The sequence below is a fragment of the Mercurialis annua genome, linkage group LG3, assembly GCF_937616625.2.
Source record: "Mercurialis annua linkage group LG3, ddMerAnnu1.2, whole genome shotgun sequence".
NCBI classification, from domain to species: Eukaryota; Viridiplantae; Streptophyta; class Magnoliopsida; order Malpighiales; family Euphorbiaceae; genus Mercurialis; species Mercurialis annua.
Genome location: NC_065572.1, coordinates 11,904,122 through 11,925,985, shown reverse-complemented (window position 1 = coordinate 11,925,985; position 21,864 = coordinate 11,904,122). Strand labels below are relative to the sequence as shown.

The 21,864-nt window shown below is 31.9% G+C and overlaps 1 protein-coding gene across 1 annotated transcript; it reads right to left on the bottom strand.

Annotated features, from left to right (window-relative positions):
* Positions 1–9,532: 9,532 nt before the first annotated feature.
* LOC126675028 (RING-H2 finger protein ATL46-like) lies at positions 9,533–11,314 on the bottom strand. The gene has a single exon (XM_050369593.2). It carries the CDS (start codon positions 10,881–10,883, stop codon positions 9,747–9,749), a length of 1,137 nt encoding a protein of 378 aa, XP_050225550.1. The 5' UTR covers positions 10,884–11,314; the 3' UTR covers positions 9,533–9,746.
* Positions 11,315–21,864: the final 10,550 nt, after the last annotated feature.

Genomic DNA, 21,864 nt, shown 5'->3' with positions numbered 1-21,864 from the left:
AATTATTATTTAAAATATAAAAATTATTTATAATTATTAGCAAAAGTAACGACTTTAATTTTGATGGTGCAATAAGTTGAGCTAATTAAAATTATCATATAAAATAAATGTTGTTTTTTGAAAAAAAAAAACTAAAAATATAATTACGTAAAACTGTAAAATTTATGGACAAACTGAATTTCTGTTAATTAGTACTGTCTACAGATCCAACAGGTACAAGGTTATAAGTATAACACTCCAATTTTAACAGTAAAAGTATAATGATTCAGTGCTGAAATCACAATTTTATTTTAATCCTTACAATTTTGTCATTTTTCCTCTTTCATCCTAATATTTTATTCGTTATTATTAAGTTTCTGGATTTTTAATTGTGGTCGGGCTAGGTTCACAAGAACTAGAAGTGTTTACATGACACTTTAATATATATGATTTACATAGTTTTTTTTTCTTTCATACCTCAACTTTGTTAATATTTAATTCTTGTGCTTTTATTTAAGGGGTAATTGTAAATTCATAATAAAAAAAAGAAAAAAAAACATAAAATAGGGATGGTTTTTATAGTTCGGTTTACTGTTGAAAAAACACATAAAATTTCCAATCACAAATCTTAATAGGAGATATACAAAAAAAAAAATACATGATTTAATTACATTACTTGACTTTTCATTTACTGTTTTACATTTTCTTCAAGAAATACTGAAACTGAGGCTAACACTGCAGATCATATGAGTCGGCCAATCGAAGCACCTGCACAAATTTAAAACCAGAAAATATTAAGATCATTAAAATGAAAAACTACAACAAATAATTAAAAAAATTACAGTTATAAAAATTCTAGAGATACACGTTAAAAATATCAAAAATCAAGTTAACATCTACCTGAAAATCTAGATTTTTTTTCGTTATATATCAGATCTCTGACCATAGAACAAAGCACAAAAGTTGGATCTATTAAACAAAATCAATATTAATAGAAAATATAAATAGCACCAGATCTGCAACAAATTTTTAAAGAATCAAAAACGTACCTTTAATCACTGTGGATCATGGACAACCTTTCCTTTCATGTCTCCTTTAAGTTATCTCTTTTTCTCACTTCCCGAGGAAAAGAAATATAATTTTTTTTTTTGCAATTAAGCTAGCCGTGCCATACAATTGTAAATTGGTTAGCGTTACTGAGCTCCTTGCAAAATCCCCGTCCTGATGTTATTTTTCTTTGCCTGTGTCATTATCTTTGCGTTCTGTTTCCATTCTAATTTTTTTGTGCGCTATATACTATATTCTAAAGTTGACGTATAAGAACTTGTACATTGTACAGTTTTCCGCAAGTCATGGGTTAAATTGAAATTGAATTGTAGTGTGTCTAACATAATGTGTTGGTTGAAATGGTTATTGATTGTGATGAAAAAAAATTCAACTCTCATGTCCTATCATTACAAATACACTCACCAATATAATGTAAAGTGGGACCATTTTCTTTGAATGCCAAAATGAATAACATTGGTGGAGTGGCTATAAGGTAAGACCCATTACCTATCTAACTTTACAAATTTTGTTCACAACACATAAAACTCAGAGAATTAAATTTGAAAGTTTACCTTTTGTTGGTCACTCATAAAAATCCACCCATAACCCTCTCCAATCTCTAATTCTTCACACATTAGTTTCAAAAACCAAGTCCAATAAAACTCGTTCTCACTCTCAACTACTGCCCAACAAATAGGATACATTTGACTATTTTCGTCTTTTGCAACGGCAGTCAATATAGCCCCACCCAAGAAAGTCTTCAGGAAGCATCCATCAAATCCAATTATCGGTCGACATCCTTTGAGAAACCCCTTCTTCAACGCACCAAGGCCTATAAAAAAAACCTTGGAAAACAGAGCCTTCACCAAATAGAAACTCAAATCTTCCATCTCGGTCAACCCTCATTAACTCGGATTTATAAGACCGTAATGCGGCATAATGCTCAACCACGGACCCTAGAAGAAGCTCTAAGGCCCTCTCTTTACCTCGGTAACATTTTCAATGGCTTACTTTCAAGTAATACTTCTTAAGCAAATCAGTCGCCATCTCTTTCGGCTTCATATTAGGATTTCTTTTGATTCTCACTTTAAATTCATCGACGATCCAAAAATACGTAGCTTTCCTATTCTCAACATGTCGAGCACATGAATGCTCACTTACAAGTCTTTTGATGCAAAAGGTTGTATCTTTTCTGTCCATGCTTCCAAAGAATTTCCATGGGCAGCCATCCCCGTATCTCATTCCAACTTGATTCTTATTGGTCCTCGTATTTCTTATATTAAAGCCATTTAGTATGACCCATTTCTGCATAGCCTCTCTAGACTGAAGTGCACTTTCAAACCTCATACCCAATTGCAACTTAAACTCCTTAAGATCACACTTAGGATCATATAAGATCTTCCTCTGGTTCACAAGCTTTCCGTCCTCATCAACCTCATCGTCGCTGCATATTAAGTTCACATCACAATCAGATTCATCATAATCACTTCCATGTCCCCTTTCTTGGTCAGCACACTCTACACCATCCTGGAATTCATTTGGTAGATTAGTTTTGCTTATCGACTCCTCGTTAACTTTTGAGCTATTTGCTGAAATCCTGTATTTAACTAAATTGACCCTGGCCTGAATGTATTCTTCATCGTCTGATAGTTCATCGTTGTCAAGCCCGTCGTCAGTATCACTTTCGCCAACTAAAAAATAGTCAGAGTCTAACTCACTTTCATAACTTCCAGCACCTAAATCTCTCATATCTTCAATGTTAACATCAATAACATTTGCAGCACTCACATCCCCAGCCAGTACATGGGTTTCAGTATCATGGTCTACATTGGTTTGAGCATCATCTACAGGGGTTTCAGCAGCATCTACAGGGGTTTGAGCATCATCTACAAAGGTTTGAGTGTCAATCAATTGTCTTTCCCTTTCTTGTTCAGTCAGTATAAGGGTTTGAATGATATCTATTTTCTTTACCCCTTCCACATACAACCGAAAAAATACAGGCCAAGCCTCTGTCCCTATGTACTTCAACATATCCACAACATCACTATAGTTTTCTAGAACTCTTAACCCATAACTTATTTTCAGACCACGAACCACATAGTACAGTTTAAAATTAGAATACCTTAACTTCAAGATATTAGCTTGAAAATCAAAAAACTCAGCCTTAACTTTGCTAAACCCACTCTGATACATATGTCACCCTTGAAATATATCTTTTCATCCCCAAAAGTAACAAAGTTCCCATTGTAATTGTAATAAACACAGAAACTGGAGGGATCCATTACCAGAAGCAAGCATAAACAAGAATACAGTACCTACACTTTTAGAGACCTAATTTCAGCAACATTGCAGCGGAGAGCTCCAGAAAAATGGCACCGAAGAACGTTTAAGGGAAAAAGTGAAACGGAGAAGGAAAAATGGTTCGTGTTTAAAGGAAAGAAGAACGTTACAGGGGAAAACTGAACGGAGAAGGAGAACGGTGATGCCTTAATTTCATGGTGATTTCCATTCTGAAAGAGGAGAAGTAAAAAACGGCGAGGTAAAAGTGTTGTCCTAATTTAGAGTGAAATCGAGTTTTAGAATGGGGAGAGAAAAAACACAGCGTTTTGTTTTAACCAGGTGTCCAAAAAATTATTTCTTAAAACGATGCCATTTTGTTTACAAAGAAACTATGCGTTTCGTAGTGGGCAGGGATTGGTACAGTGTGGCACTCTCAGGCGTCCACGTAGGCTGTTCGAAGCCGGAAACACAAATGGTGTGTGATGTTTCTGTGCATTTAAGCCAAATTTATAATATATTATTTTTGTTTTGTTTTATTTTATTTAGCAAATCTGTTATGATTCTTTATTTGGATACTTCGGTGTTTTGTAATCGAATTATGTATCCATCGATTTTAATTTATTTTATTCGGTAGCGAGAAAAATGATGTATATGCTAAAAGAGTGTCAACCTAGTTGACATCTTCGGGTGCGTTTCCAAATTTCTTGACTCCAGTCTTTTATTAAAAAAAATATGTGTTTATTTCATATTCAATAGTAATAAATTTGTTGTAATCATATCTAACCTGTGTCCTGCTTTTTAAATTAAAATATTTACACCCTTCATCATTTACAATCAAATTTTTAAAATACTTTTTAAGATATATTTTATATTTAAATATTTTTAAATAATACATTGAAATATTTTATATTTTAATACACTTTTTTTTAAAAAAATCATTATTTTTATAATTTTGCCGCAATTGATAAAAGATGCAAAAATAAATTTTTAAAAGAGCAACGCAAAAATTTGAATACAATGCCTTTCAAATTAAGACTTAATTATAAAAATTTAAGAGTTTGATCACAATTGATAAAAGACGAAAAAAATTAAATTTAAAAAATAGTTCAGTATGTTTTTAATTGATTTTTAAAACTAACCAATTGAACCGATCTAATATGTAAAACCATGGATGGGCAGTCCCATCCAATTTTACCACCGGTTTGATCTTTGATAACCACCCATCACCCAAATTTTATATTTTGTGCATCACTTCACTCTTTGTTTGATTATTATTATTTGGGAGAAGGTATAAAAAAATGAGTAAATTACAAAAATATTCTAAAAGGTTCACAATTTTTCATGGGGTACATAATTTTTGGACAACTTATCATGCGGCACCTTTTTTCCAATGAAAATTTCATTACCACGTACTGACGCGGAACAAAGCATAGCACTGCTAGTGCACTGTTCATAATAGTGCACTAGCAGTGCACATGATTGCTAGTGTACTGTTCAGTCCTACATATCTTCTTTTTTTGTTTTTTAAATAAAAATAATTATTTATTTATTTAATTATTTATTTAAAATAATTTAAAAGTTTGTCTATGTAAATTTTAAAAATACTACTATTAATTTTGGTGCACTAGCACACGCATGGGTTCGTGATTTTAAATACATTTTAATTTAATTTTAAAAAATATAAGTATATTAAATCTTAAAAAATATAAATATATTAAATTTTAAAAATATTAAAATACACAAATGATACAATTTCAAAAAGATATAATTTTATAAATTATTTATCGGATACATATTTAATATATACCGAACACGGGTTTAATGCATATCCTGTATATATCATGTATAGATTATGTATCAGAAATGTATCGATTAATATATTTAAAAAATGTATATATCATGTATAGATTATGTATCAGAGATGTACCGATTAATATATTTAAAAAATGTATATATCATGTATAAATTATGTATCGATGTATCTATTTAAATATATTAAAAAATATATTTATCATGTATAAATTATGTATCAACGATGTATTTATTAAGTGCATGTTAAAATATATTTATTGTGTATAAATTATATAATGAAAAATGTATCAAATATTTATAAAAAATATATGTAATAAAACTAAAAGAATGTTATAAAAAATGTTATTATGTATCAATTATGCATCTATTAAGTACAATTTAAAAATGTATTTACCATGTACTCCCTCCGGTTCATAATATTGGTCGTATTTGAGAAATTGTTTTGGTCCATAATATTTGTCACTTTAGAATTTCAAAAGAGCATTAATTGTTATTTTCCATGTTTGCCTCTCATTAATTTATTGAAAGAATACAATAAACAAATAAAAATAGTGGTAATAAATATAAACTACTTTCGTTATAGGGTTAACTTAGTAAAATTGTCTATAAACTAAGACATATTAAATGTTTTCTTAATTCTTGTGTCAATATTAAATGCGACAAATATTATGGACCGGATGGAGTATAAATTATGTAATTAAAAATGTATTTAACATACATAAATTAGGTGTTGGGAATGTATCAAATATGTATCACATATGTATCAAATTTGTATAATACATAGAATAAAACTAAAAATTAACGTATAAAAAAATAAGAAAAAGGTTCGAACGATCGAATATGTATCAAATATATATCAAAATTGTATCAAATATGTATTTGAAATGCATCGAATAAATAACTGGAGAAGTATTAAATATTTTTTTCAAATGTCTTTTTTGATTATTTTTGAATTTTTTATGTAAATAAAATCTTCAAAATATAAAAACAAACTGATCGAAAATGTATCAAAAATGAACCAGAGATGTTTAATTCACCGTATATCCAAGATGTATCAAAGATGTATCGATAATGTATCAAAAATGAATCAGAGATGTTTCCGTTCAACAAATATTCCGGTTAAAAAGCTAAAAGAAACGGTAAAGTGGAACAAATATATACAATTTATTAACTATAATTATGGATTGAAAAAATAATTTGAATAGTAAATGGAGAAATATAAAAAAACATAATGAAAAGCTTAATTTAAGAAGTATTTTAGCCTTTGAATTAATTGACATGTCTTCTCCAGCCTCCACCCACCACCACAACCACCACCACCCAATTCCATAGCTACATAGTTCAATTAATTCAACAGATAAAGATTGACACATTTTTCATCATTACATTAAAGATGAGATCTTTATTATCAGATGTAAAAGCTAATCTGCCTCTATAATGCACAGTCCAAGTGAGTACAAGAGCAGCCACTACAACTCCGATTAACCTTTACCCTAGCTAATGAAAACCTAAAACCTGCAACTTATGAGATAGACTCCAAAACATAAAAAAAAAATCAAAATCAAAAGGAATGATAAAGTGAATTTGCATTTTTACAAATCCGCCAAATTGAATCCGAGAAGTCCACGACCTCTCTCTAAATCCCGTTCAATCTGACACTGAATCCGTCGTCCCTTCCCTCACTCATTCCATCCTCTCCGGCGAAGGCTTCTTCTTTAACGTGGCTTCACACGCCGCCACTAACCAACTCTACATACCTGAACTCGACCGCATCGTCTTAAAAGAGACCTCTTTTACATCGATGTGAAGCTATTTCAAACCCAGAACCACTCCGACGGGAGTGTGATGTTGGTTAGGAAGTTAGGACTAGGGATTATGGGTACTGTACATGTGTTGGAGATTTACGAAGATGGTAATGGAGAACAACAGCTTTCTTCAAACAAAAAAAAGTACGTGTTTGGTGAAAACTTTTAAAGAAAAGTTATAAATTTGTAATAAAATTTGTACGGTTGTAAAACATAGAAGATAAAATGTAGCGCGTGAAATTGGAACTAATTTTTGGCCTATTTCTGTAATTTTCTCTAAAAAAATCCTCTAACTTTTTTAAAAGTACATATCAGCTCTTTTATTTTTTTTGAACTCAATTAAGTTCTCGTACTTTTAAAATTGAACAATTAAACCCTCGTTGTTTTAAAATCGAATAAATAACCCTTATAGTTTACTTTTAGGACACTTACCCCCTCAAATTTTTAATAAATATTTTAGACATTAAAATTATTTTTGAACTTTTTTCCTTATGATTATAAGAGACATATCAGTCATTAACGAGTGTTTCTAATGGTGTTGAACGAAAGAAATTATTTATTCTATTTGAAAATAAAAAAGGCTTAATTATACTCAAAAAAGTAAAGGAGTTGATTGTATTCTTATAAAAACTACGAGGATTTTTTTTACCTCTTACCTTATTATTATTTTTCTCGAATTTTGACTAGGACAGTGTAAACAGATTCTCAAACTGGCTGCTGCCATCGCCAGCTTTCAAGTTTATGACTTTAATCTATTGAAAATATAAATCAAGATTATTTAATTAGAGAGGATTTAGTTTCAACATGAGCACATGGGGGAAGGAAAATTAAAAATAAAAAAGAGTCCCCACAAACAAAAATTGCCACTAGAGCCAAGATTTGAATTAAAGGTTTGATTCATAAAGAATGAAAAATTATGTGTTGGTGCTTTCATGGATCCCACCATCACTGCCCCTAACCAGAACAGCATCAGTCCCCTCACAAAGATTTTTAGTACACATCATTTCAAACCCCAAATCACTTGCATCAGAACAGGTGTGAGAGCATATGAATCTTATTATTATGGCTAAACTCGTTTTTAGGTCCCTATATTTTCATAATTTTATTTATTTGATCTTTTCCAAACTTTTTGTTTGCACTTATTTGGAATTTTAAAGTCTTTTTTGGACGGAAAATGAACGTGCATTATGCTTGCTGTAAAACGAGCGTGAGATCAAACTAAATGTCCATCTCACTTGACATGTTGGGAAAGTAAACCACATCATTAATCTTGAAGAGAAAAATTTGTAAACGTAAAGGCCTATTGACTAAAAAAACTTAAAAAGGGACTCGATAAGCAAAAATTTGTGCATAAGGGCCTTTTTGTCATTTTGACGTGAAATTTTGTAACTACCTACCAGAGAGTGAGCCACACACTCACAGTTTCTGTCAACTAGGGAGCCATTAAATAAAGTCTTAAATGCACCAAAAATCACTAATTTTCGCGTGTTTTTGGTATTTAATATAATCTTTTAATTTTGGCAAAAAAGTACATGAACTTTCAAAAATTTGCAATTAAAGACACCGACACTATTTTGGATGTAAAACGACACTGTTTTATATTAAAACAGCGCTGTTTTGGGTGAAAAATTACACTATTTTTCAAAGGAAAACACACATGGTCGTAATTGCAAAAAAATTAAAAAGTTCATTTTAAATATGCCAAAATTAAAAGATTATGTAAATACCAAAAACATGCAAAAGTTGATGATTTTTGATGCATTTAAACCTTAAATAAAAAATAAAAGTACATGGATCTAATGATATCAAACTTTTAATTTCATTAAGCCTTCCATTACTGAAACATACACATAAACTTCTCGAACATTTCTCACTCTCAGCATTTCATTACCATTCTCTGTCTCCAGAGACAATTCTAAAAACTCTGAAACTCTATCTATAATCTATTCTCGTAAAGAAATATTGTTTTCACATTTCTCATTTCAACATTTACCGTTTTCAGCATTAATGTTTTTGTGCTCCATAGTTACAACCTCATCTAATAACTTAAACTTAAACTTTTAGGTGGAACGATTATTTAACATAAAATCAGAGCAATACGATGAAACATATAGAATTTAAACTTAAACACAATGGGATATTAATGTTTCAAAAAGCTATAATAAGAAAAAAAGGTCCCTCGCGTCATATTAGATCATATTCAAGCATAAGATTTCTATGATGAGATGATACAAATAGAGAAGGGTAGGGAAGAGAATGATGTCTGGTTTATCAAAGAAAAGGAGATGTACTGAACTTAACTTACCTATACGTTGTCATCGCGGATCATAATTTCCGAGAAATGCAAATATTCAAATTCAAAAGAATACCCCTTCATCATTCACAGTGATTCAACGCAAAAGGCGAAACTAATGCAAAGATCATATAAACATTTCAGCAGTTCAGCATTTACTTTCTAATAGTCTAACTGATAATTTAGTATTCAGCAGATAACATAAATGATTCACTTAGTCTTCCCCGACAAGGTATATCGAACAGCTGATTTCTAATGTAGAACATAGGGCATCATGACAAACCATTTAACTATAAGATGAGCAAGCACAAGACAATATCTAAACAAGGGTATTAGATTTTGGTCAATTTTTACAAAAGAAATGCTTGAAATTTGATTTTGAATGAATCAAAATTGTAAGCACAAGCATTACATAAACAATATACCACAGCCAAGTATTTCAATTAGCATCCCCAAAAAGTTTTCAAACAGAAAAAAGAATGAAGCTCTAATCAATTGATTAAAGAAGAACTGTGAAATAAAAATACCTCTCATTTCTCTAGTGTTCTGCCCATCCATGGCAAATCTACGCTAAGTGAAGGCGGCATATCCATCTGAGCTTCAGCGGAGCTCGAAAACTTTCCCTTTTTAGACCAAAGCCAGATCTTAGACACGGAGAAGCTCTCACGTTTGTTCACTCTGCTAATCTTCTTTCCCTCAAAGTCCACGTCCACAGAAACATTACCAATTCGTTCACTCCCGTTTTCAAGCCTAACATCGCTGTTACGTCTCTCATTGCACAAGGCAACTCGGAGGTCTGAATCGCCAAGCACATATTGATATGAACCCATCGAGAAACATCTTCTCGCATCTAAGTTACTGCTACTAGTCTCTCCTCCTGCTTCCCCCGCTCCATCATCTAGCCTCCTGAACTTACCAAGCCTAACAGGCAAAACCGCCTTTTCAACAACAATAACCGGCTCTTCAATTTCGACGGTCTTTTGACTAGTAGAGAAACCATTTTCCCCATTACAAGAACAACCATCATCTTCTCTCAAATCATCACAATCAAACATGGGATTATCCATCGAAAACCCGGGATTAAAAAGCGTCCCTCGACAAAGAGGACACGTCGAATTTGACAACAACCAAGTATCTATGCAATTAATATGAAAAGCATGACTACAAATAGGAAGCAACCTCAGCTTATCTTTCTCAGTAAACTCACATAAACAAACAGCACAATCAAAGTGCTCTTTCAAACCAACAATTTCTCTATACTGAAAAACAGGAAGAGCATCAATAAAAGCCTGATCCAAACCCGAATCATGCAGATGAAAAAGCTGCTGTAATTGTCTTTGGAGAGCATCAGGGCCAGAGATTTCAGGGTATCTACTATTATTATTGTTAGATTGGGAGGCAGCTGATGAAGATGGATGCTTTATAAGGAATCTAACAAGCAAATGAAGCAAACCAGATACAAAAAAAAGTACAGCAAGAATCACTATAATAAAAAGAACAGCAGGGCTAATCCGTGTACCAGAAGATGATGAACTTGATTCTTTATGAGCAGTAGTATATGATGGAGGAGGAAGAGGCGGTGGATATGTCAAGAACCCATCTTTTTGGTGGATTTGATAGTGAATCCATGACATTTTTACATGTTTATGCCCCATTAAACTTATCATAATACATAGATCATAAGCAGAAGAACCAACAACTAAATTTTGTAGCTCAAAAATCAAACACTAACCCAGCTCAGTTCTTCAGATCAAGAATGCAACCAAAGAATCATTTTTTCCTTGTATAGAGACAAAACCAAATAAAACCCAGAATTTATTTTCAGTTTTTCTTCTCATCTACTCAAATTTGAATATGCTATGCTATTAGTAGGAGCAAGTGGGTATTTATTTGGTTTATAAGGGATTTCTAATACTAAAGGGTTACTTCAAATGAAACCCTCAAAGTATTTTTGACATGCATAAACTCAACATCAAACAACAATAAAAAAATAGAAAAAAAAGTTCAAACTTTAAAATTTTACCTAACCTGATTCTTCTTCTTCAAGAGAATTACTTCACCATTGTACATGAATATTTTAAAAAACTAAATATTTTTTTAAAAAAAAAGGGAAAAACCCTTTTATTTAAAAATAAATAAAGAAAAACCCTTTATATATTAAAGCAAGCCTTTTTCTTTTAGAAAAAACTCAATTATATAAAGCAATAAAATAAAAATAAAACTAAAAAACTGAGTATTTTGTAAAACAAAAGAAGGTGGACATATTTGGTGGTGGAAGCTGAAGAGAGTGGCAAGTGACAGTAGAGGATGCCAAAAAGTGAAAGTTAAGTGCCATGGAAGCGCGTGAGTGTCAGATTGGTCAACCATGAGCGACAAAAGTGTAGGTGTCCTATGTGGGCTTTTGTGGTGGACCTGGGCTCAATTCACTAAGTAAAGTTTTGTTTTTTTTTTCAAATTATAAAAAAAAAAGTTTTGTTTTTTTCAGAAAATTAAGTCTCCACTTGTGTTATGGGAATTAGGGTTTTTGGATAATTAAAATTATGAAAATTGGCTGACATGACGACAACTATACATAAGGCTTGATCAAATAGTGGACAATTATGGAAACATTGAAGTCAAACATAGCAGTGATAACTAAAATTTAGGCCATCATAATTCCAAAGATTACTTAATTTCATTTATAATCCGAAGTAGATATAAATTTGAGGTATTCAGAAAAATAACAGAACCACTCCTCATATCTTGAAAGGAATTGGACATTTATTTCAGAATCTGCGCCGTTTGATTAGCAAAACGTCTCATAAAAATAAAAACAACAATATATAACTGCTTTTCTAACGACACACAATCACGAACTAACAAACCCGGATCAATAAAATTTAGAATTCTAATTTTTAACCATCGCTAACTCCTGCTGACCATGTCTTTAATAAAAAATAGGAATTATATCAAAAATAAATTGCAATATTTTTAATATTGTTGATTCGCTCAAAATAAAATATAAACTTAAAATTATAATTTAATAATAATTGTTGTATCTGAAATTATTTTTGATTTTTTTCAAAGTTATGATAAATTTTATCATTGTTATAGCTTTATATTTAATTTTTTGGTAGTATTTAAATTAATATTTAAAATATACATATGGGTGCATGTTTATTAATATTTAGTAAAAAAATGCAAAAAATAATTTATAGAAATACATATCAAAATGTATCTAAGTTATAATTATTTAAAATCAAATTTTTTATTTTCTACTAACGAATTATAATAGTATAAGCGTTGAATAGCATTTTTTTAAGTTGTGGTTCAATTTTTTTTATAACGCTCTCCCTTCCCAATCACAACAACAAAGTATTTTGTTTTATTTTTGAATCATATCTCATAAGCTGCTTATACAAAAAATGTAAAAATAATTAGAAAAATAACATACATTGAAATTTTATCTTATTTTTAACATTTTGATATCTTTGATAGAAAAACAAAATAGTGGAAGAAAATAGTATTCTTTCCTTAATTATCGTATTGCAGTTGACTTTGCACTCGATCTCTTATCATGATCATATCCTTAGAGATCGGTCTCTTTAGTTGTTTGGTCAACTCATAGAAGGATTCGGTCGTTATCTTCATTTAGCGAAATCTGTATGGGCTTGCCTTTAGGTCGTCGAATCTTTGAGGATTCTGTGCCGATGTTGCTTGTTTACTGCAAGGCGGATCCTGAGATAGAGCTTGGTTTGTCGAATTCTCTTAGAATTCGGCTCGTCCTTTATTGGTATAAAACGTGTTTTCATCAATAATCAACATAACAATTTTTTTGAAAAAAATACAAATTACAATATGCTTTTTCCCCCCTCATGTAAATTATGAACGAATCTAGAAGAGATCTTCTATACCCATGGAAGATACTCTCATAAACGACAATAAAGACTCGAATAAGAATATTTGACTATGAAGTAAGAACCTTTTTCCTACTCCATAAAGGAATCCCTTTTCTTCTAGTACTCTACTAGTTCAGATCTCACTACTATAAAATGAGCTGAGATATGCCTACACACAGACCTACATTCAATACATTATTTTCCAGCTTAAGCCTAAACTGACTTAAGTATAAGAAAGCTAATTGCACAACAACCCTCTATTAGCTATTTACCTTCGGGGCCATCTGTGGAAAAGGCTCAAAACTTCGGAAAAGGAGCTTTCCTTCAAACCATATAAATTCATTGATCAGAATGATTACCGATGAAACTGATCCTGCATTCTAGTCTCTGGTAGATCCAGGCATCTTCCTCAAAGCCAAAAATAAAAAAATCAACATGATAACGAGCAAGCATCACCAGCAAAACAAAATAAAAGACGTAAAAGTTTGAACTGCCAAATTTACCAGCAATAACTTTTAGCGCGGATGATTTCAAGATATCCAAGAAACCACACAACGATGCACTAGTAGTGTATGTGATTATGGATAACCAGAAAATGGAAAAAATTCTGGTAGACAAAGGAAGAGCTATAAATCTAATAACTCAAAAGGCTTACAAATGCATAGGAAGAAAATCCATAAAATTAAACAAAACCAAAATTCCGCTCACAGAATTTGGAGGACCTCCTATCTTCCCATTAGGGGCAAAATCTCTGACGGTGAAAATTGGAAAAGAAGAAAAAGACCAAGAAATATAGATGTTGTTCAACTTAGTGGGTATTGACCTTCCTTACAATGCAATTTTAGGAAGATATTTTCTCTATGATTCAGTGGTTGTAATCAGCGTAAAAACGCTAATCATGAAGGTACCAACAAGTAAAAGAATTGTGACCATAAGAGGAAAATAAGAGATTGCTCAACAGTGCTATGAAAAGTCGATAGCCAAGTCGTTAGAGACTTTTCCTACCGGATAAATACTGAACCACGATATTGTAGAAAAAGACTACACTCCAAAAAGCTCAATGTTGAAATTGAAGCTAGATGAAAAGGAGAAAGTAGATATAGGGGCCAAAATAGCCCCCGAAATCAACAAATAAATCATAGCCATATTAAAAAGGAAAACCAAGACATTTGCCTCAAAGGTCTCAGAGATATTAGGGATCGATTCACATATCATCACCCACGAGCTCAATGTATATGAAGACGCGACGCCAGTTAGGCAAAATAAGAGAAAGTTCTCTATGGAAAAACAAAAAATTGTCGCTGATGAAGTAGAAAAATTGATGAAAGCAGGATTAATTATCAAAGAAGTTCACTACCCTGAATGGGTCGCCAACGTGGTGATGGTAAAAAAGCGAACGGGAAAAATCATATGTGCATAGATTACACAGACTTAAACAAAGTGTAATAACCCGGAAATTTAAGGGATAAAATATAGCCACGTGTCTAATATTTTATTAGACGGGAGTAGGTAAATTAAATTTAAAGATAAATTTAATTTACAAGTGTCCCTAAATTTTTAATATGGCTATAGGATTGCAAATTTAAATTTTTAGAATTTAAATTTGATTAGTTATATAGTTAACGGAGAGAATATGGATTTATGAATTGGGTGCAGAATAATTCATAAGTCCCTAGCAAATATTTTTGGTGCCAATATTCGCAAAATATTTTAAAAAGGTTATCGTGAAAATTTGATAAAATTTGGAAGCAGAAATTTTATCAAGCGCAGTCAATGCGGGCTTAATAAATCAAAAATGATTTATTAAGGATAAAATATATGTCGGATAGGAATAAAAATAATATTTTTATTCTCGTTATATTTTATTTGATTTTTGGTAAAATTTTCACGAAATTTGGAAATCGTTTCCGTTTAGGCTACGGACGACTAGTTTAGAAGTTGGTTTAAAGTGCATGATTGAGCTAGTACTAAACTGCACTTTAACCATTTCCTATATATATAACACTTGCTTTGAAAATAAGAGGCAGAAGCCTCATTTCTTTCTCAGAAGAAAGAATAAAGAGCTGCTAAGCTCTGAACGTGCGGCGACGATTAGGGTTTCGTCCGTTCGATCCGTTTCTCGATTCTAACTCCATTTCTTCAACGATTACTCAAGTAATCGAGGTAGTATACCCGTATTAAATGTTTATTTTGATATATATCGATATATTTCGAATATATATTCGTTTATAAACGGTTACCGTATCGAATCGAACGTAAACGTATTAGTTTTACGTTTCGAACGTGAATATGGATAGATTGGAATGTGTATACGTGTTAGGGGCGGAAAAATGGAGTTAAAGCACGTCGGAAAGCCCGGAAAATTGACTTTTCCGGGGCTGTGGACTCGGGTGCACGAACGTGCACCATTTGGTGCACGAACGTGCACCATGAGAGGGTGCACGAACGTGCACCCAAGGTGCACGAACGTGCACCATCTGGGGTGCACGAACGTGCACCAATAGTGCACGATCGTGCACTACCCCAAGGTGCACGATCGTGCACCATGCCGAGATGTCGATAAGGGGGGACTTTTCGGGGCTTTTTGCCCTAAGAACTTGACGTAGTTTCGTTGATTCGAAAACGTTTTAAAACGATAACTTGTGTTAGAAGAAATTGAAAAGGTTTTATATACTAAACCTAAAGACTTTTAAAAGGAGATTTTAAAAGTAAAGTTAAACGTTTATAATGGACTTTAAAAGAGTTAAAGTCAATGTTTAAACGGTTTTAAAGATTTAGCAATCGCTTTTGCTAAATACTTAGTATATGACCGAGAATTGTTTTGACAATTAGGTCTATACTATAAATGGTTTTCTTTAGGTATTGTGATACCTAAAATAACTTCTAGAGTGAAGTTAGAACGTTTTCTTAAAACGAGAATTTATAATATGGTTTTAAAAACAGACCATAAGTGTTACGTGTTTAAATGATTACATGTTTGACCTAGATCTGGGTTTAAGGACCTAGAAGTTTTATAGGAAACATATATTGATGTGTTTTATCCTGTTTGCTTTGTGTGTTTAGTCCGACCAGCTAGCCAGCAGTCTGACCACAACCACAGGATTAAGTTCCAGACCTAGCGGTGTTTGTGAGTTCATTTGTTTACTTTTGAATATTAGTATTCAATTGTTTTTAAATCCATAAATCGCACTAAGTATGAAACTTAGCCAAGGAAGATCCACTGAAACGAGCTATCTATTGGGCAACAATAGGACTGTGTGATCACCGGTGTTAATGAACTAGATGAGAGGTAAATATTATAAGCATACATATTGAGATTAGGTTTTAAGCCAGATGCTTATAAAGCGGCTTAAACCTAATGGGTAGTCCTGAGGTGGCAGTGATTTAAGTTCCGGCCCAGCAACCCTATACAGAGTCAAGATGGCTGTGATACATATGTATACAGCTCATCCTGTATTAAACAAGAGTTGTGCATATGCATTATATATATGATAGCACTATAACGTAATCAGGATTAGGGTTTCATTTGGATCGAGGACTGGTAATATTTTTATATACCGATATTTTGTATATACGCGATTTTGGTATTTAATTGTAAACCTATCTACTCACTCAGAAATATTTATATTTCTGACCCCGTTGTTGTTTATCATTTTCAGGTACCTAGCTACCGGGTCTGGTCGAGCTTCCATCCTTTTCCATCAGGGAAGCTTATTCTGTTGTTATGTAAATAACACTTTAAACTCTTAGATGCTGCAATAGTGTATATAGGTTTGATATGCCTGTAGCCACGTCATGGTTCCTCTGTCTATATACTCTGATAGGAACCTGACTTTGTCTAGCTCTAATAAGTGGCTACTCAATAGGCATATGGTGTTTTATGGTGTCCCCTACGGGTGGGCCAAGCTTCGCGTCTTTGGTCTGCAAAGACACTGTATGTAGTTTTAGCTGGCCTTACGTTTATGTGCCTGCTGTGCATGTTTTTAAATATGTTTGATACAACGCTTTGAAAAGGAAAGTGTTCGATATATTTTATTAAACATATTGTTCGGGTGCGCGGTTAGAAACAGGGCTGCCTGCGAGGCAAGGCACGTGAGCCAAGTCCCTGTACCACCGCACCGGTTTTCAGAAATGCGCGTGGGTCAGAATAACTAGGGTTATTCAACCAGCAATTCTGAAAACGCGATATCGCCTATATGAATATTTTCAGAATGTGTTTTCCACGTTAAACGGAAAAATGTTTTAACGGTGTTTTCTGAAAACGGGTCGTACGCGATGTACGATATATATTTATATTTAAGAGGCGAAAAATTTATAGAGGTTTTAGGCTTGCTACGGGTTTCGGAACAACCATTCCCATTCCCTAGCGCCGGTCTCGGCTCGAGTTTCGAGGTGGAAATCGGATCGTGACACAAAGGGTGCCCAAAGGATAGCTTGTTAGTGATATGCACTAGGTCAATCATGTTTGACCATGTTTTGACTTTATCATTTTATTATTTATTGATTGGCAGTTTTTTATCATTTTATATTAATGATTAAAATACGTGAATGGTTAATTCTTTCTAAGGTCATCGAGTATGTGACTTGATAGTAGAACCCTTAGGTTTAATAAAAGAATTATATACCATCTATCCCTAGTCTTAATAGAACATTGAGACTAGTATGATGTTGACTGATGATTATGTTTTACTAATCATGTATATAAGATATTAAGTCAAATCATAGGTGCTATTTGAGAAATAAGGCACTGGATGACCCACTGTGAGAATACTACATAGATCACTGTCATAAGTAATTCTCATTACAGTTCTATTAGTATAATCCTTTGACCTTGAAATCATCATGGATTTCTACATAGCTATTTCATATTTTGATACAGTCTTACATTATCTTTAACAGGATAATGGAATAGATTGTCATTGGATATGAAAGTAACTATGTGAGAAATGTGAGTGACTGAGAAGGAATTTGTCCCTCATTTATTTGAGTAAGATGTCTATGGGCCCCTTGAAGAAGATAGACTGAAGAAAATGCATGGCCATGCTAATTGATAAGAAGTTATCATTTTCAGTCTACTTAAAGACAAGAAACTAATGATTGAATGTTATAAGGATGACATAACTATGCCTTATATTCAATCTGGATATCGAGAGACAAAGGGATTAAAATATTATTGTAAATGGTTAAATCGGGTTATCGATATTCATATAACTTGGGTAGTCATAATGTCTTGCTAGAGGCCACTTATGACTTGTGGGCTGAAATAGGAATTTCGAGCCTACTGCCAACGTTATATGAACCTACAGGGTCGCACACTAAGAACAGGCCAAAAACAGTTATGGATTGTACAAGCCCAATGTGATTAAGTGATTAATGATATATATATATATATATATAATTCGTAATATATATATATATATATTAATAAATATATATATTAATTCGAAATTTAAGGATAAGTGTTTTCCTTAATTTATTATTTTTGGAAAATAATAAATATAGTAATTAATATATATGGATAATTATCAAAAAAGAGTTTTTGATAAACATAAACTTGTAGAATTGCAATGAGATTGAAATTCGAATTTGTCTCAAACCCTAGTGTTATTTATCACTATAAATACTCATTAAGCAGTTGGTTTGAGAATCACGAAATTCATTATTCACTAAATCACTAAAATTCGAAATTGCTTGTGAAGCAATAGTGCTAGCACACAAGCACTAGTTTTGGCTAAGGTCTGTTCGTGTGGATACTCGTAGAGGACGCATTCTTTTGGAGGCGTTTCTGATCCGAGGCCAGGTATCACCAAAGTGAACCACCTCCTTCCTTCCTACATTGCTGTTGAATTCGACATACAAGTAAGTAATTATTTTGTTAATTCGAATTACATGGATCTTGGTTTGGGTTTTTAGATAAATTTTTGAAATTTCGCTGCGTTATGAACCCATAAAACCCAACATAGCTACCCGCTACAGGACATAGAGAAACTGGTCGACTCAACCACGAGACACTTTAATGTTAAGTCTCAACGACGTAGCACAAGCTATCATCAAATACCGATGAAAGAAGGTAAAGGAAAGACATCATTCATTGTCGACAAGGGAACATATTGCTATAGTGTGATACCTTTCAGTTTGAAAATGACGGGGCCACATACCAGAGGCTCATGAACTACATGTTCAAAGATGAAATCGGAAAAAAAAGTTCAGGTTTACGTAGATATGACTTGATAATAAAAAGTGCAAGGGCGGAGTATCACCTAAAAGACTTGGAAGAAACCTTTAAGATCTTAAACAAGTATGGAATTAAACTCAATCCCGGAAAATGCGCGTTTGGAGTCGAAGAAGGAAAGTTCTTGGAATTTATGATATTCTAAAGAGGCATTGAGGCGAACCCAGACAAAATAAAAGAAATAATGGACATGACACCCCCGAAGACGATAAACGTAATACAAAAACTAAAAGGACGAATTACCGTCCTCGGGAGATTCATGCTTTGCTCTGCCAAAAGATGTCTCCCGTTCTTTAAAACCCTCAAGGGATCACAAAAGTTTTAATAGGACGGAAAAACTTGAAAAATATGGTGCCACGTTTTTGAATTGTGATTAAAACAAAAAAAAAAACATGAAATATGAAAATATATAGTAACAAACAAGCATTTTGATATACAATATATCAGTTATTTAAGCAAAAATATGTTAGATATGAAAGCCCATTAACAAAGACACATGTCTCATATCAACTACTATTGGAATAAATACGCTCAATTATATCCTAATTATCTCCTTCGGTTCATAATATTCCTCGCTTTTAATTTCGACACAAAAATTAAAAAAATAATTACTATGTTTTAATTTATAAACACTTTTACTAAGACATTCCTATTTTGAAATTCGTTGACTTGTGTTATCAATATTCTTTTAATAAACTAATAAGAAGTAATTTTGGAAAATGACTATAAATGCGCTCTCTTGATATTCTAAATTGATAAGTGATATAGATAAAAAAAATCAAATACCAAAAATATAATAGACCAAAAAAAGTATAATTTGGATCGAAACAATATAATCGCCATTCTTTTTTTGAAAATTATAATTGCCAATTTTAATTATGAATGCTTATAGTTAGTTCAAATCTTATTTTCAATCGCAAAATTGTAAAATACTAAAAGTTCATATTAAACTTACTAAAAACACTAAAATTCGTGATTTTTAAAACAATTAAGTTCTCTAAATAATTAAAAATATTAATACATTATTTATAAAAAAAATTATATTTAATCTATCCAATCAGATGTTAGAAAAATTAAAAAAAATATATGAAGAGAGAGAAATTATGTTAGATTTTCTAACATTTAATTGGATAGATATATGATTTTTTTATGACCAGGTCTGATATAGAGTGATTTGCATCAAAAAAACAGATAAAAATTATATAATCTGTAAAATGTGAACAAAAACATTGAATATTGATCTCAATTATATTTTGCCTTATTCAAGGAATGAATATTGATGATAATAAGTGTTTGAATATGAAGTTTTAGGCCACAAACATATAAGTTCTCAAATTAATGATGCTGTTCTCTACTAGCACCATAAAACATTTTCAAGTGCCAATTAGTGCTCATCCAAATTCATGTAATATTTCTGGTGGAACTCAATCCAGCACATGAAACCAAAAAATTCTGAGCTAGATTCTTGCAATGCTTTTTCTATTCTTAATTTTCCATTCAATTGGTTAATCTTATTTTTGCATATGTTATTATTAATTTACTCCCTCCTGAAACGTAGTTGATAATTATTTTTTTTTGTTTTTCTTAGAAAGCCTAACTTTTGAAAAAAAAAAATCAGTGATTTTTATTAACTTTAATCAATTTGTTTTTTCAATTTTTATTTAATTTGAAATTTTTTATTATAATTATAGGTATAACCTATCTTCAGAACCATGTACTTTATAATTCTTTTTACTTCATTTTAAAAACATGTTCTTATTTATTTATTCGCTGTATTTTATCATTTTTTTTACTTAATCCTTGAATAAATTAAAGTTATGAGGTGTTGTGCGTTGTCCATTAATATTCATAATTATGTTTTTCTAACATTACTGTCGTATGAAATTCATTAACAAAAAAAATTAGAATAATTGTTACTATATGTCTCTACTTTTTGCATTTTTTTTCAATTTACACACAAGTTAGAAAACGTTTTACCTCACATCTCAATCTTTTCAAACGTTTCATCTTATAACTCGGTTCGCGTTTTAGGCGTTATTTTCCATCGTTTTTTACTGTGTCAATGACCAAAACAATGTCGTGTTGAGTTATGGCTCATATTGTTCCTATTTGCATTAGGATATATTGTTCCTATTTAGATTAGGATACTTAATCCTTTGTTTAGCATTGTTTTCCTTTTAGGATTTATAGTCTAGTTCCTTATTGGATTAGGACTTAAATTATGTCTTAAGGGTTCACTATAAATAGAGGTGATGACCCTATTGTAAACTCACAACAAACATATAGAATAAATTCTCTCTCTGCCGTGGAGTAGATCGCATTGATCGAACCACGTAAAAAATCTTGTGTGATTCTTTTCTCTTCTCTTATTTATTTTCTGCTACGCTAACAAGTGGTATCAGAGCCTAGATTTTAAATCTGAGATTCTAGGTATTTTGTTGATTGAAGATGCCGCTTCATAAATTTGATATTGAGAAATTCAATGGTTCGAATGACTTTACTTTGTGGAAAGTCAAGATAAAGGCTGTTTTGGTTCAA